We start from the raw sequence: 16,299 nt of genomic DNA, 5'->3' as shown, positions 1-16,299 counted from the left end.
ATGCTGCTTACGTTTGAAATATATACAGCTGCTTTTCAGAAGACGGTCGATCACGACCTAGCCGATAAAAGCAAAAAAGAACTCATGCCATGAACTTACAACTGATGGATGCCAGCTTTGCGAACAGCAGACGACACAGCTTTCACTGCAGTCAAAATAGCGTTCAGCAGTTGAGTTAAATCACCAGTTGCTTTAGGATGCTTTCGTTGTTCTTCGAGTACATATCGGGTCAGAGTGATACAATCTGTATCAATCATATTGCCTCCCTTTTCCGTCATCTTGCCTTCTTGCAAAGTGTTCAGCAGACAAGTTGCCAATTTGTCTCACAAAGTGGGACATCGAAAGCTGAGTGTCGTTGTCTGAGCATGCGTGTGAGGCGTGGTGACCTCAAAAAGAGTGGCACACAGGGGACGTTATCCAATAATATTGTACAACACTTCGCCACTGAATAATTTCGAAATGTTCATTGGCTGAGATTGGCACACCCCCCTCCCAAAATGACGACCTTGACACCAACATGTTTATCAGTTTCAATCGTGTCGACCTTCGCCCACCACTGTCTTTCAGTGTGACATTTATAGGACGAACAGACCGGCCGTGAGAAGTTAGACAAATATTGATTCAAAATAAGCAAACTACACCAGTTATGATGCTGACATGGTCATCCGCTAATCCATTGCTACATCAAAGATATAATCACATCATATTAATGTCACGGCTTTTAGGCTTTCCATTGCCTGATCATTATATTGTATTGTTTTTTTTCTCTTTTTTGTCACAACAGATTTCTCTGTGTGAAATTCGGGCTGCTCTCCCCAGGGAGAGCGTGTCGCCATACTGAGAGCGCCACACTTCCCCACCCCCATCCCCGCGTGCAGTTTTATTTGCTTTTCCTATCGAAGTAGATTTTTCTACAGATTTTGCTGTGGGATCTTTTACGTGCGCTAAGTGCATGCTGCACACGGGACCTCGGTTTATCGTCTCATCCGAATGACTAGCTTCCAGACCACCACTCAAGGTCTATATAGTGGAGGGGGAGAAAATATTCAAACCAATGCGCTCAGATTCTCTCGCTTCCTGGGTGGGCACGTTACCACTAGGCCATCACTCCACATATAGGATTTTTTTTTAAACTGCAAATACTTAATTGATTTGATTAAATGCTTAATTGAGTGCGCATGCAGTTACATATGTAATGCCTAGCTTCCAATGGATAAATTTAATTGATAGCCATATTCCTTCCAGTGTTTATTCTTCTTCTTTAATTGTTAACTGTACCAGCTGTGACAATGTGACTGGGCAGATTGTTCCACAAGTTAACAACCCAGCTTTTAGTTTTTGGGGGGTTTTGTTTGTTTTTGTAGTGTGGAAAACAGTTTGATTTTGTAAATCTTTTCTTAAGTTTATATTGGTTTCCCCTGGCATGAGTACTGTCATTTTATTTTAGAGTAAAAAGATTTTGTGTTGTGCTCTCATCATAATGTCCATGCAAACTTTTATGTCTTGATCATGTCACCCCTTAACCTGCGATATTCATGGCTTGGAATTTTCAAACTACTTATAGTTAATCTTCATAGGACAAACTACCCATTTCTATAATTTGCTTGGTACACCTTCTCTGCACGTGTTCTATCAAGTCAACATATTTTTTAAGGTAGGGGGAACCAAACTACATTTCCAAATTCCATATTCCAGGATTGGTTTCTATGTGATGAAATCTATGTGATGGGTACATTACAAATGTTTGTGTACAACTGTATAACGGTGTGTGTGTGTGTGTGATTGTTTATACAAGCATGTATGTTTGTATCCATACATTATGCATTCATACATGTGTGTGCATGTGGTGTGATGTGTATGCTTAGGTCTGGATGTGTGTGCTTGCATGTTTGTGTGTGTCAGTTAAAACAACTTGCAGTCATAAACCAATAGATCTCAAAACTATGTATCTTCTCATTATATGCAGGATCAATTATCTTTTACCAGGCAAATCTGTTAAGTAGGTCTGCTGCTTACATCTATAACATGCTTTTTAAAAACATACACATCTGCATATCAGACGAAGGCAACAACTTAGCTGATAAAAAGCAACAACAATAATGTGGCCATGAACTTACAACTGATGGATGCCAGCTTTACGTACAGCAGACGACACAGCTTTCACTGCAGTCAAAATAGCGTTCAGCAGTTGAGTTAAATCACCAGTTGCTTCAGGATGCTTTCTTTGTTTTTGGAGTACATATCGCGTCAGAGTGATACAATCTGTATCAATCATATTACCTCCCTTTTCTGTCATCTTGCTTTCTAGCAAAGTGTATCTTCAGCAGACAAGTTGCCAAGTTGTCTCACAAAGTGGAACAGCAGCTACATTCAGCGAAAGCTGGGTGTCTTTGTCTGTGCATGTGTGCGAGATGAGATTACCTAGAACAAGTGGCCTAATATTGTCCAACGCTTTGCAACTTAATCACTTTTTACTTGCTCATTGGCTGAGCGAGGCACACCCCCAAAATAATGACCTTGACAATGTATGGAATATGCTCCAAATGAGAGCACTTCTCTCTCTCCCTCTTTTTTTAATTTTTGTTATATTTTAGATATATATATATATATTTTGTTTAGGAAGCAGTGTCTTATACTCGTCTCAAGATCCCAAGTTTCACTTGATTGTATCAAGCACAGTGCAAGGAGATTGCCATGATGAAATGAGAGCACACAGACAATAAACTGAGGACACAGTTGCTGGTTTAAGGACACTGAAAGTCACAAAGTTGGTGGTGTTTATGTGCCTCTTGCAGTCATTTGATCTGGTCACTGTCCTTCACTTATTCTCAAGTTCACATTGGGGACAATTATATGTTGTTCCCTTTTTGCACACAATGTTTGGCCAACTTAGTCTGTGGAAATTGTGCATTACCTTTCACTGTAACTCAGTTATCTTTCTCTTCCTCTGCATATGTTTGCACTAGCACATGTGTGAATACATGTACTGTGAGGACATGTATATGTATGTGCTTGCCTGTGTGTGTTGTGTTGTGCACAAGCAAGACAGAAAGAAGAGAGAATGATAGAAAGAAAAGCAAAGAGACGAGGAGAGAAGTACTGAGACAAGATGAAAAATTTGGAAGAGAACAGTTTAATTTTCTTTAAATTGAAATACAAATCATAAGCAAAGAGGTGTAAAAGCCCCGCACAGCACCTATTGCAATATAAACTGTAAACAAAACCTATAAATGCATAAATGAAAGATCTTAGAAACCTGAAATTGCCCACTGGTTGCAAACAAGAAATAACAGAAAAAACTCTTCCCAAAACAAAAAGCAGCAGTCTGTTCCCTCTGATGAAAGCCCAATCTATAATTAACAGGACATTTTTTTTATTTCTTCTTTTAAGTTATGAAAATGATTAACTTCAGTTCCATAAGCCCAACAAAGTATAAAAACAATTGACTGAACTATTCCATTTTGAAGAAAAAAATACAGAAACATGTCTTATTTCACTTTTTTTTTATCAACTGTGAGTGGGGTGTTTATTTAAAATATTGTACTAATTAAAATGTACTACTTGTTTCATTTGTGTCAAAAACCTGAATGAAGCTCTTCTCACAGGATATTCTCTGTACTTCTAATAGATTTCATTTCTAAATTTTTGTTCATTATTATATCTTGTCCGTTATTGTTTCTGGGGTTGTTTTTTTTCACAGAAATCTGAGAACTATGTACTGTTTTTGTGTACACATCCAACATAAATCCCATCTCATAAGATACTCTGTGCTGACAATTTATTTTGAAACAGAGATCTAAATTTTGTTGTTTTCCACTGGAAATAAAAAACTGGACAGAATAGTATGTTGCTTTTGTGTAAACAGCCAAAGCAGGTCCCTTCTCATAGCCACTGCATATGACTGTAAAAACAGTGATTAAAAAAAAAATAAAACTTGAAACCATACATAACTGAAATCTGTTTTTATCAACACATCAAATGTCAGGTCAAGGCATGAACTTTGCTCCAGTGTTTATCATTGTATCACCATTCTAAAAGGTAATTTGGAATGAGGCATAATGGAAACAAATAAAGGAATGTCTGTACAACATGAGCACATTTACATCAAAATTATGTGAATATAAAAATCATTACAAGTACAACGCTATATAAAGAACAAAGAATTGTGAGGAAAATAAAGGGGGTGGGGGAAGAGCAATGGATTTTGGCAATGAGCAACCTGATAACTTCAGTATATGTCAATGTGGTAAAAATTGTGGTTCAACAGCATTGGTGTTTTTTTTGTTTGTTTGTTTTTTTCTTTCTCAGTGCCAGACTCTCATAGTGTACCTGTTTTATGATACATTTTCCTTCTTACTTTGCATAGAAAGCCTCTGGACTATATGGTTACTCAACCGTAAACAAACATCGAAAGACAAGTAAGACTGGTTCACACACTGTTATATGATGCCACAAAAACTGTTGTCAAACAAACATAACCACAGGTAAAATTGACTCGTGCTCTGTTATATAAAGCCATTCCAACTATAATTAGCAAATATAACAACAGCTTTGCTAAACAGGCCCTGATGAGCAGACTTTCTTCTGTCAAGAAAAATAATAAGCATCACTGGTTTCAAGAAAAAGCAGGAAACAAGAAACATAGCAAATGTATATGACTGATATAATTTTTGTTGTTGTTGATTACAAGGCAACATCAAGACATAAATAAGGCCCGTTTAGGAAAAAAAATTAATAATGAGGTTTAGGTAATATTGATTAATCCATCCCATGAATAAATCTTTTCTAGTTCATAATTTTTAATCATTTTACAAGCCTATGATTAATTCTTTTTCTTTCTTTTTTTCTTCCTTTTTTTACTATATGCATTAAGACTATTTCCTCACTGATATGCAAAATTAATGAGTCTTTTCTTGATCATAGTAATGACATTGTTTACAAGAGACAAAAACTGGATAAAAGATTTTTTTTTCAGTGGGGGTAGTGTGGGGGGTGGGTAGTGGGGTTCTAGGAAATTAACTTAAGAATTTGTATAAATGCCCCCACTTACTTAGTTAATGCGGGTCTTACAAAAAAAAAAGAAAAAAAGAAAAAAAAAAGAAAAGATTTTAACATACTCGATAGACAAAATTAAGCTTATATAAACAAATAACATTACTCTACCCACACCCAGAGAAAAGTGTGGTGTGCTAGTCAGCTACAAAAAGCATCAAATGTGAATCAAATATATAGGTGTGGGTGGAGGACGAAGCCCTGCTGGAAATCTCCTCCTCTTGTCCCGACCATGATCACCGCTGACGCTTGGATCGGTCGACCACATCAGGCAGGAACCTGCTTGATGTCTGCCACTGATTCACTTCTTGTATTGATAACTCTCTGTTCCGCCATGGCCAAAACCTGCAATTGACACAAAAAGTGCAACCGTTATTCAATCAATCCATTCACCAATTTGGTTGGTCTATCCATCAGTCATTCAGTATCATCTGTAACGAGGAAACGACAAAAACAAAGGCAAGATCACTTTAGTTTGTGTGCTTTATCCCAACGTTTTGTAAAACAATGGGAGACAAGTATATCTCCCTCTTACTTTTTTTTTTTTTTAAAATAAACCAAAGAGGGAGCACCAGCTGTAAATCAAGAAATATTCTTTTACTCTACACTCTGATATCTGCCTGTGGACTTACCTTGTGCCAGATTTTCGTTTTGTTTTTTGTTGTTGTTTTTTTGACAGGATTGATGAAAGAAATTCTGAAATCTTAAGACAGACATTATTGAATAACCCGAATATATACAAACCAACTCAGTATGTTTTTGTTTGCATGTGTGGAGGCAGGGAAGGGTTGGAACATCATGAAGGCGGCAATTTTTGCCAGTTCTGCCAACGAACAGGTCAGTTCATTTTGTTTTGAAAACATGAGCATGTATGAATAAGATAAGATAAGATAAGAATAACTTTATTATCTCCAACTGGAGAAATTTGGTCAGGTGCATTATCACAACATAGACAAGTAAACAACATGGGGACCATAACTGTAAAAGTCAACAACAGCTTTTATGAATATTACGAAGATACAAATGTAAAAAATATCTTACACACCATTTCATACATACATCCACACACTGCAGGTAATAACTAGTATTCTTAACTCTCTCCATACGAACGGCGAAAGAGACGACGTTAACAGCGTTTCATCCCCATTACCATCATCAAAATATTGCAAGCGGAACGCTCTTATACTGAAGAGGTGAATGTTGACAAAGAATACCACAGTTCTGACGACGGAAGCTAAAGGTTGGGTCATTCAGACACCCACTGGACATCCGAGGGGTCTGTGTAGAGGAGAAGAGAGGACTGGCCGTACTGAGTGAGTTAATGTAAAAACAGAAAGAATTAAGAAACATTATTTGAATATAATTATAAACATAGCCTACTATACTGCACATTGATTATAATAGACAGATAAGATAAGAATTAAGATACATTACGGAAAACCGTAACCAGATAATCAGCACACACCCGCACCTACCCACCCACCCACCCCACACACGCGGAGTACGAGTCTATGCTGTTCTGGCTAGAAATGAGGCAAGTTCTCTTCGTCCGCTCACTGTACCCACCTCCTGGTCCAAAGAGTGCAGAATAACATGGCTTGTTGCAGTAGGGTTTGCCATCATGCTGAAACAGTCAATCATCATAGTCAATTTTTTTTAAATATCACAAAATGGTAATAATAATGTCTTTCTTTGTTGTTGTTGTTGTTGTTGTTGCTTTAACAGCAATACATTTGTTTTGCACTTTCAAATGTCACAAAGTGCCTTTCTATTTTATATGAGTCAGATATATACCATAGCATACAAACTTACACACACGGATGTGTACACACTGTGCACACACACACATCCATGCAATCATCAAAGACAGAGATGTAGATCCAGAGAACGCATTATGTGAGATGGAGTGCCTGGAATTAATCATGGTGAGACCTGCTTGAAAATGTATGTTTTAAAATTTGTTTTAAAAGATGTGAGTGAGTGACTATGACAAACTGAAAAGGGCAGTGAATTCCAGGATTGTACAGCTGCACAACTCTCCTTCCATGTATTTCTCTATAAAATTTGGGAACATAAAATTTCCTATTTTCAGCAGGAGAAAGGAGAGATCGTGGCAGGACATACTTGGTTAAAAGACTGAAAATACACTGAGGCACAATTCCAGAAATTACAGGAAAAGAGAAATAAATATGATATCGTGTATTTTACTCTCTGTTGAACAGGAAGCCTGTATAATACTATAAAAGACATTGCAATGCTGACATTTATGTGCCTTGAAAGTAAGCTTTGGCAGCAGTGTTTTGAACATGAAGTGAATGCACTGGGATGGTCTAACTGATTCTGGTTTGATGCTTAAACGTTCAGTCACCTAACACCTTTGATCCTTGCCACAACATATTTCTCAACCAAATTTCAAAACTATATGCTCAAAACTAAATTCATTTCAATAAAAATAACAATAAAACAAGTGCTTGCATTGCTGACACTTTCATGCACTTTCTTCTCTTTTTTTTCTTTCTTTTTTTTTGGCAAAAAAATATTAACTATTTGTGTGTGTGTGTTTTAAGTGGGTGTATTGAGCGGGAGGTGGGCATGTGTGTGTCTGAGTGAATAAATGTGCATGAGTGATGTGTGTGTGTGGGAGAGAAAGAGAGTGTGTGTGAGTGCACCCATGTGCAGGCACATGTGGGTGTACCTGCCCATGTCACCCAGTGAGCATGTTTGGGAAAACAAAGTCTAATGCTTTTACACTGATGAAGGAAAAGAATGACAAAAAGAAAGGAAGAAAGAGTGTCTAGCACATGTAGGCCTTCACAAGTTACCTCTGCATGGCCCCCTGGAGTCAAAGTTTTCTTGCATTTCTCACACTTCAGACAAGAGCGATGCCAGTCCTTGCCCAAGGATGTCACTTTCTCCGCTGTAAAAACCATCAGTAATGACATATGAACAATTATGTTTAAAAAAAATTATTAAAAAAAAAACAAAAAAACGAACACAAGTACACACTGGCACATACACAGCACGCACCCATACACATACAAGTACCTACATGCTCTGCTGACATTATCACATGTGTACACATATACAGCCACAACACACACACACACACACACAAACACACACACCAAGGTGTGTGCACGCATACATGTGCACGCATACACACACACACACACACACACACACATGCATTCACACACACAAACACACACACACAGCCACACACACATTGACATGCCTCCAGATTTATTCCCTTTCAAGATGACTCAGTCCAGTCTGCTTTTGTTTGCTTTAATTTCTTTTTACCTATTATATATTACAAGGTAAAGTCATATTTTTTTCCCTGTTTATGTGATATAGATAAAGATGGAGTAGTTGCATTTCAAAAGCTCATTAATAATTATAATAATCATCATAACAAACTCACAGATTTATTTTAAAAGAATTTAAGTTTAAGTTAATAAAATGGCCCATAAACACATGTGCTCATACATCCACCAAACAAGTATTTAGGCTGGACAATAACAATTATTTTTTATTTTATCTGTATCATAATTATATATATTATTGATTTACTAATGAAAATATTAATATGAAACAGCAAACTGCAGCCTTTTCTTCTTTGATCAAACTTTCAAATAAATTGTAAGAATGAGATGTTCCACTTTCTTGTATGCAGCATGAAGTGACTTATTTCAGTATGTGTAACAATACAAGCTGAAAGTGTGCACCCTAGCCCATTGGGTCAGGGGAGAGTTGTTGCAGATCTAAATCTCTGTTGTGATTATGAATATGCAAAAAAACTCTCTTTTGTTGTTATATTTTACTCAGAATGTCATGTGCCTTGAGCAATATCTAACTAGCTAGCTGTCTGTATATATATATATATATATATATATATATATATATATGTATGTATGTATGTGTGTGTGTGTGTGTATGATGGTATTTTGTTGTTTGTTCGTTTTTTGTTGTTTAAATGAAAGACACAGTAGTAACATCTATATATTACTATCTATCTTTTTATTGTTGCTACTATTAATTTTGAGGGGGTGAAGCGGGGGTGGATCTGCAGTTTTAACAACCCTGGGGTGTATCCGGAACCCTGTGGTCAGCACTGGAAGGCGCATGATTGAAGGGACGAATCTCTCACTCGGTCTGTGTCTCTTGTATGGTTCTCACAGGCAAGACCCGGATATATACTGACACAGTCTCTATACACCGTCCATAGAGAACAGTTAACTGTAAAGATTTATCACAGCAACCGGGACCCACCAACCTCGCAAACCCTATTGTACTGTAAAATCTTTGTGTTGTATTGACAACCACCACCCTTACCAACCCCTTCCCACCACTCCCCATGCAGCCTCCCGCCTACACACAACCACGATCATTTCTCTCCGCCGACTATATCCACATCGATCTACACACCGGCCACACACACACACACACACACACACACACTGCAGTATGCAATGACAAGCCGCGCTCGCGCGCGTGCAACTGATAGCAACTATGTGAACGTCGTTGACAGCCGGTGAAAGGTGTGAGTCATTCCGAATAAACTCATGAATTTTCTACCTGTGGCCAACGGGATAGTCAAACTGGGTCAACCTCAGCGCAATAAGTATATGCTGCTGGTTTCAATGTTGCAAATTTCGCAGCTGTGCGTGCATGGTACTTTTGCGCGTTTATCCTCAGTGCGCCGTGTGTGTGTGATGCGTGCGCGGGCACACACACACACACATACACAAAATTAAGTGTGCCCCAGGAGTTTTAGATTGGACAGAATGATCGACATGCCTCGCAATACGTAGGCACACAGTGTACGACAGATTGAGGTACCCGATCGTTATAAGTGTCACATTCGTCAGTTTAAATCTTTATCTTATAGATTAGGCAACATGATGGCTACGTCAGTTGCTTAATTCACCGGCGCTTTGCCTATCACCCCCATTCCTATTTTCAATATAGAGTGGGTGTTGTTGTTGTATCGCCTTTTAAGTTGTCAGGGGGGTTTTTTATCAGCAATTTGTCAACATAATTTATGTCTCTTTCAGAGATAAAGATGGATATTCTTCAAGTTGAGCACATTTTCTTCCCCCGTTTTGATTTTCTGCTGAGTTTAATTAACTAGTTTCGTCATTTGTTTTTTTACTCTCAGTCTGGCTACTGACTACACTCGTTTGACTGATAAAAATGGTGACGGGCTGAGTGCCAGTTTAAGCGTTGGACTTTCAATCTGTGGGTCCCGGGTTCGAATCTCGGTAACGGCGCCTGCGTGGTGGGCAAAGGGTGGATATTTTTCCGATCTCCAGGTCAACACATGTAGCCTACAGACCTGCTAGTGCCTGAATCCCCTACGTATGTATACGCACACAGAAAATCAAATACGCATGTTAAAGATCCTGTAACCCATGTCAGCGTTTGATCGGCCGCGGGTATGGAGACACGAAAATACCCAGCATGCATGAACCACGACGGAGTCACGGCAGCACTGAAATCGAGTGTTGGTGATGTAACGGAAAGAAAGAATGACTCAGACATTAAAAAAAAAAGTTTTTAAAGGGGGGGGGGGGGGGGGCACCGGGGAGGGGTGGTGTGTGGGGGGGAGGGGAGTGGTGGGGGCTGGCTAAGTAAAACACACACGCACGGGGTTCAACCGGTGAAAATCATACTGACCGGCAACACTTGTACTGATCGCCGGAGTGTATCAGCAACACTGAAAACCGTGAAAGTGAATACCATTTTTGAGATACACAAAATGACAAAGGCACGAAACGTGGGACCAGGTATTGAACAAATATGTCAAAACTGCTTCTTCTTCTTCTTCTTTTTTCTTCTTTTCTTTCTTTTTTGACATATGCACTGCATGTGTACTCAAGTTAACCTGAACTGCAATGAAATTGACCAGATACTAATATCCTATATTGTGTACTTTTATTATTCACGCCAACCGATTTCGATTTATTTGTAGGCGTATGAGGACGAAAACGTAAACAGTCGGCCTTCATATGAAGTCGAATCAGAGAAATTAATGGAAACCAATCCGGCAGCCGCCCATATTATGTTCGGTTGCGCGGGAACGGGGAAACTATCCACCAATCAAAAATTGGCATGAGGTGATGTCATGGGCAACAACTCTCATGTATGTAAGTGGTGGATATATGGGCGGAACGAAATAAACGGAAACGGTGACGACACACCCATCCCGGCCGCTGCAAGTCAGTTCACACACAAGATCTACAGCGGCACAGCCATGAATCTAAAATAATAATAATAATAATAATAAACGCAAGTTAAAGATCCCATAATCCATGCTGGCGTTCGGTGGGTTATGGAAACAAAATCATAACCCGAAATCGGAATGCGGCTGCCTACATCGCGGGGTAAAAGCAGTTGTGCCAACTCTAATGCGATTAAACTGATGTGGGAGTCGTAGCTCACGAACACAGAGAAAGAAGATGATGATGATGATGATGGTGGTGAAGAAGAAGAGAGAAAGAAGAAGAAACTTTTCTAGTTGTGATTAGTATAACAAAAGCGACATCAAAAGAAGATATTCAATAATTACAAAATAAAATGCTGCACACATTCAAAACCAAGGTATTATATATAGTCACAAATTTAATACCATCATTGATTCACGCGAGTGCGTGGATCAAGAAAGGACGCGATCCGGCGAGTGTTAAGAGGTGCGAACTGAATTCAGTTACTCAGACGCCGCTGACATGTGTTATCACACACACACACACATACACACACACACACATCCACAACACACATTTGCATATATATATATATATATATATATATAGGTGCAATAGCCGAATGGTTAAAGCGCTGGACTTTCAATGTGAGGGTCCTGGGTTCGAATCTCGGTGCACCTGGTGGGTAAAGGGTGGAGATTTTTCCGATATCCATGGTCAACATATGTGCAGACCTGCTAGTGCAGACCTGCTAGTGCCTTAACCCCCTTCGTGTGTATGCGCACGCAGAAGATCAAATACGCACGTTAAAGATCCTGTAATCTGTGTCAGCGTTCGGTGGGTTATGGAAACAATATAGCCAGCATGCACACCCCCGAAAACGGAGTATGGCTGCCTACATGGCGGGGTAAATAAAAAAAAAACAAAAAAAAACGGTTATACACGTAAAATGTTACATGTCTGTCTGAGTGTGTATGTGTGTGCGTCTGAAATCTGACTGAATGACACAGGAAACGAATGATGAGCGCCCAGTGGCAGCCGTCAGTCGGCTCTACCCAGGTAGGCAGCCTGTGGTGCAAATGTCCCCGTGCATGTAAAGCGCTTAGAGCTTGGTCTCTGACCGAGGATAGGCGCTATAGAAGTATCCACATCAATCAATCAATATATATATATATATACACACACATACATACATACATGTATGCAGATGTCGTCTAACGTATACTTTACATCAAATGCACATGTGTGCAGTCGGGATACACAGACCAAAAAGGGTCATGTCTGCTGGGCATGTAGGCTATTGCGTGATGTCGTGGAGAAACATGAATTAATCATCTCGCCAGTGTTAACATTTCAGGGCAAGCAAACATTTTGAGACTGTGAGAACTGCGGGGAGGCCGGGGACTCACAGCACAGAGAGAGGGGGAGACAGACAGACAGACAGACTGACTGACAAGCAGGCTAGTGTTCATGATGAGCAAACATTTGAGACTCAGAGAAAAGCGCAGGGAGGGCAGAGAGAGAGAGAGAATAGGTGGGGGGGAGCGGACGGAGGGGGGGGGGAGGCGGGGGGGGGGGGGATAAGAGACAGACAGCCTGAGGGGGGGAACATAACTACACGAGGCGAGAGGGGAAAGGAGAGAATGAGACGTAATTAAGTGTGAGCAAACATCTGAGATTGAGGGAAATGAATGCAGAGAGAGAGAGAGAGAAGGGGGAAGGGCGTGGATGGAAACAGATAAACTATACAAAGAGAGAGAGAGAGAGAGAGAGAGAGAGATCACTGAGACACCGTCTATACAGGCTACACTTCACCATGATCATGTTCACGACATTGACAACCCCAACACTGTCAGCGAGTCTTGAAGTAGGTCAATAGCCTACAAGTGGAAGTCTAGCTAGCACTAACCTCTTTATGATGGAGATCAAAGGCGGGTTAAATAAAATAAAAATCAACCTTTAACTGCGAATCCACTAGATTCTTCCGAAAAGATCTGTTGGAATAACTGATACATAAACATGAATCAACCCTTAACTTTTTTCTTTTTGTTTCTAAAAATTGACGATCACACCGGGACCGTGATGACATGGCAGGGATGTCTTTTTATCTCTGTGGGAAAAATTGACAGTGGGATGCACACCGCGATTCAACAATATTAACCGTCATGATTCAACAACTTACCGCCAAGATTTTTAGAAACTTATCTCTACACAGGCTTGTGCGCAATTCAAAACTGAATTCACCCCCACCCCCAACCTCCGCCCGTTCACCCGTTTCCCGTGCAAACAGAGACCCACCCCGGCAGAACGACTTCAGACAAACATTATAAATTCATGTCACAGGCTTGTCTGTTGACCTCCCCAGTTGTGGGGCACGATATCCTCAACTGAACTTAATTGTTGGCGTTGACGCTGAAAAATACATAAATCCGGCCTAAATTTCCATCCCCTCATTTTTCTCCTCTCTGTCTCTAGATCTCTTCTTCTATTCATTCTAGTTCAAAACTGATTATGGGAGAAATTCAAAAAACATATATTTCTTTTTTTCATGAAACAGATCACATACCCGGGACTGAAAAAGTCACTGGCGCATGCGAATAGTGCGTGTCAAAAGTTCGGTGGTGACGAACCAAGTATTGGCCTTGCGGGAAAACAAATGTCACCACATACACAGAATTTGAGTTCAAAATGGAAGGTGGTCACCATAGAACATATCTACATTAGAGATGGTCTCTGCATCACAGAACTACATCGGAGGTGGTCACCACAGATCTACATTGTAGGTGGGCATCACAGATCTACATTGTAGGTGGTCACCACTGGCACAGAACAGAACTATACTGAATGAAGTCACTAAGGAATAGACATGCATTTGACAGGCAGAGAGCGCGACATTTGGGAATGAGGAAGATCACAGATCGAGGAGTGAGCGTAAGACAGAGACAGGGGTAGGTGGAAAGGAGAGGGGGCGAGACACACGAGACACACACTGGGAACTGAAAGACAAAAAGAGAGAGAATCACTTATTAGAAAGAAAAGTAACGATAATCAGTGTGTGTGTGTGTGTGTGTGTGTGTGTGTACGCGTCGCGCCGCGCATGCATGTTTGTTTTCATGTGTTTGTATGCAAATGAGTCGACCCACGATATAGACCTTGTTCGTTTGGAAACCGGAAGTCTGTGAAAAATTCATGTCTCTCCAACACGCACACTGGGATTACAGCACTGAGCTACTATTGAGTTCGATGGATTACAGTCATGCGCCTATGCCAAGCGGAACCCAACGGGCGGGCTTGTGCCGTGGGCCAAAACCCCTTATATGGGCTAGCGCAAGTGCGAGGCGGCTTTCAAGCGGCCGGACCCACAGCCGCACCCTTCTCAGCCGGTACACAAAACCCACTTGTTCAAATTCCTCACTAACACTGAACCACGAGTAAATTACGACTTGTACACTGGTTTTGTATTGTCTTAAAACTTGAGTTATATGTGAATCATCGTAGCTAAAAACAACAAATTATACTAGACTGATTTTTTGCCGGTGTCTAAACTGATGAAAAAAACAAAAACAACAACAAAAACAAAAAACAATTAAGTCGGAGAGTGAAAAGTTAGATACTTATGGCACATTAGTTCGATCTACTGTGCAGTCACTGGTTAGCTTCATGTGCTGCAGGTCCATCTTTGCAAAAAATAATGACCGAGAGCATCATCGCTGACAGCCTTAAGTTTGCTGAGTTTGCACACACACACACACACACACACACACACTATGCTACTACGAATACTACTGACACACACTAAATGGCGTGCGCAAACACACACACACACGCGCGCACGCGCACTGGCACACACAGACACACAGAGGCAGGCACAAGTGTACGGCAAACACGAAAATATGCACACAGGCAAAATCATGAGGCTGACTTTGAATCAAGTTTGATACTTCAAGAACTGATTGATATGCGGAAACCGTTATTTGATTTTTATCAGTAATAATTATAAAATTGCATTATTGCACAAACAACTTAATGAAACCTGTGGCAACAGAAGCAACAACAGTGACCAGGGACTACAGATGCGTCAGTAAAATAACATTATTTTTCTCTCATATGGTATGTCAGTGCAAGTGAGTGAGTGAGTGAGTGAGTGAGAGAGAGAGAGAGAGAGAGAGAGAGAGTGTGTGTGTGTGTGTTCTAGATATATTTTTTTAGTGAATTATATGCTTCATATTTCTATGGATATCTGCTTGTTTATTCCAGAACATTGGTTCAGCAGTTCTCGTTTTTTTGAGGAGACTGCATGACGAACGTGCGTACATCAAAACAAACAATTAAATAACAGACTGCAGAGCTGTGTTCAGTTCACACAATTATGCGAACCAGCTCCTGCTTCACCTGCTAGGCCTACACATTGTACAGTTGCCTGTCAGGCGGCCCGACTGACGCAAACTTCCTAGATGTCACACGTGCACATTATAATAAGAAAACATTGGGAGCAAACTCACCAAAGTAGACTTCCTTGTTGCAGTGTGGGCACTTGGGCATGGTTGATGGTCTTGCTTCTTTACGTTCTGAACGAGTCTAGTAAACTATCTTCACTGAATCAGCGATTACGTTTTTTCGTTGCTGTGTTTTGGCGGCGAGTGTACAGTTTTGCAGGTCAGTGGATGCAAAGCACGCCCAGTTTGCACACGACCTACTCGCGATGTTTCATGTTGGTTTTGCACACGGCACTTGATCGCATTTTTACATGACATCAGTGGGTGTGGTGTCAAACCTCTTGACCAGGAATACGTGGAAGGAGATACAATTATGAGGTCCTGGGTGGGGTGCGGGCTGAAATTAAAACAGAACCACACACGAAAGTCAAAATGTCGTGAGTTCGAATCACATACACACAGTACATTTCCCACTGGATGTGTTTTTCAATGGTAGCGTACGTTAGATTGGTCCTCAGCCGGCTTTGGCCATATACCCCATCCGGCCCCTCGCTCCCCCGTCCCCGTCCCCCCAACCCCCAACCGCATCCCATCGGCCATAACAA

General features: G+C 40.5%; 2 protein-coding genes across 4 annotated transcripts in view; both read right to left on the bottom strand.

Moving 5' to 3' along the window:
* Window positions 1-2,414, bottom strand: part of LOC143292848 (fructose-1,6-bisphosphatase isozyme 2-like) — a 33,608-nt gene extending 31,194 nt beyond the window's left edge. The window contains exon 1 of one of the 3 annotated variants that reach the window (XM_076603472.1): window positions 2,118-2,414. In XM_076603472.1, coding sequence (XP_076459587.1) covers window positions 2,118-2,296 — 179 coding nt within the window. In that variant the 5' untranslated portion in view covers window positions 2,297-2,414. Of the gene's footprint in view, window positions 1-99; window positions 377-2,117 lie in introns of those variants that run through there. The other 2 variants (XM_076603471.1, XM_076603473.1) reach the window with 2 other exon arrangements.
* Window positions 2,415-3,117: 703 nt separating this feature from the next.
* LOC143292846 (cysteine-rich protein 1-like) lies at window positions 3,118-15,957 on the bottom strand. Its single transcript, XM_076603470.1, has 4 exons — window positions 15,761-15,957; window positions 7,875-7,969; window positions 6,619-6,676; window positions 3,118-5,397 (listed from the first exon to the last, which is right to left on the bottom strand). Exons 1-4 carry the CDS (start codon window positions 15,798-15,800, stop codon window positions 5,354-5,356), a joined length of 237 nt encoding a protein of 78 aa, XP_076459585.1. The 5' UTR covers window positions 15,801-15,957; the 3' UTR covers window positions 3,118-5,353.
* Between the last annotated feature and the right edge of the window lie 342 nt (window positions 15,958-16,299).

Source organism: Babylonia areolata, chromosome 18 (genome assembly GCF_041734735.1).
Source record: "Babylonia areolata isolate BAREFJ2019XMU chromosome 18, ASM4173473v1, whole genome shotgun sequence".
NCBI classification, from domain to species: Eukaryota; Metazoa; Mollusca; class Gastropoda; order Neogastropoda; family Buccinidae; genus Babylonia; species Babylonia areolata.
Note: the sequence above shows the minus strand (reverse complement) of the source record. Positions and strands in the feature narration are given on the sequence as shown.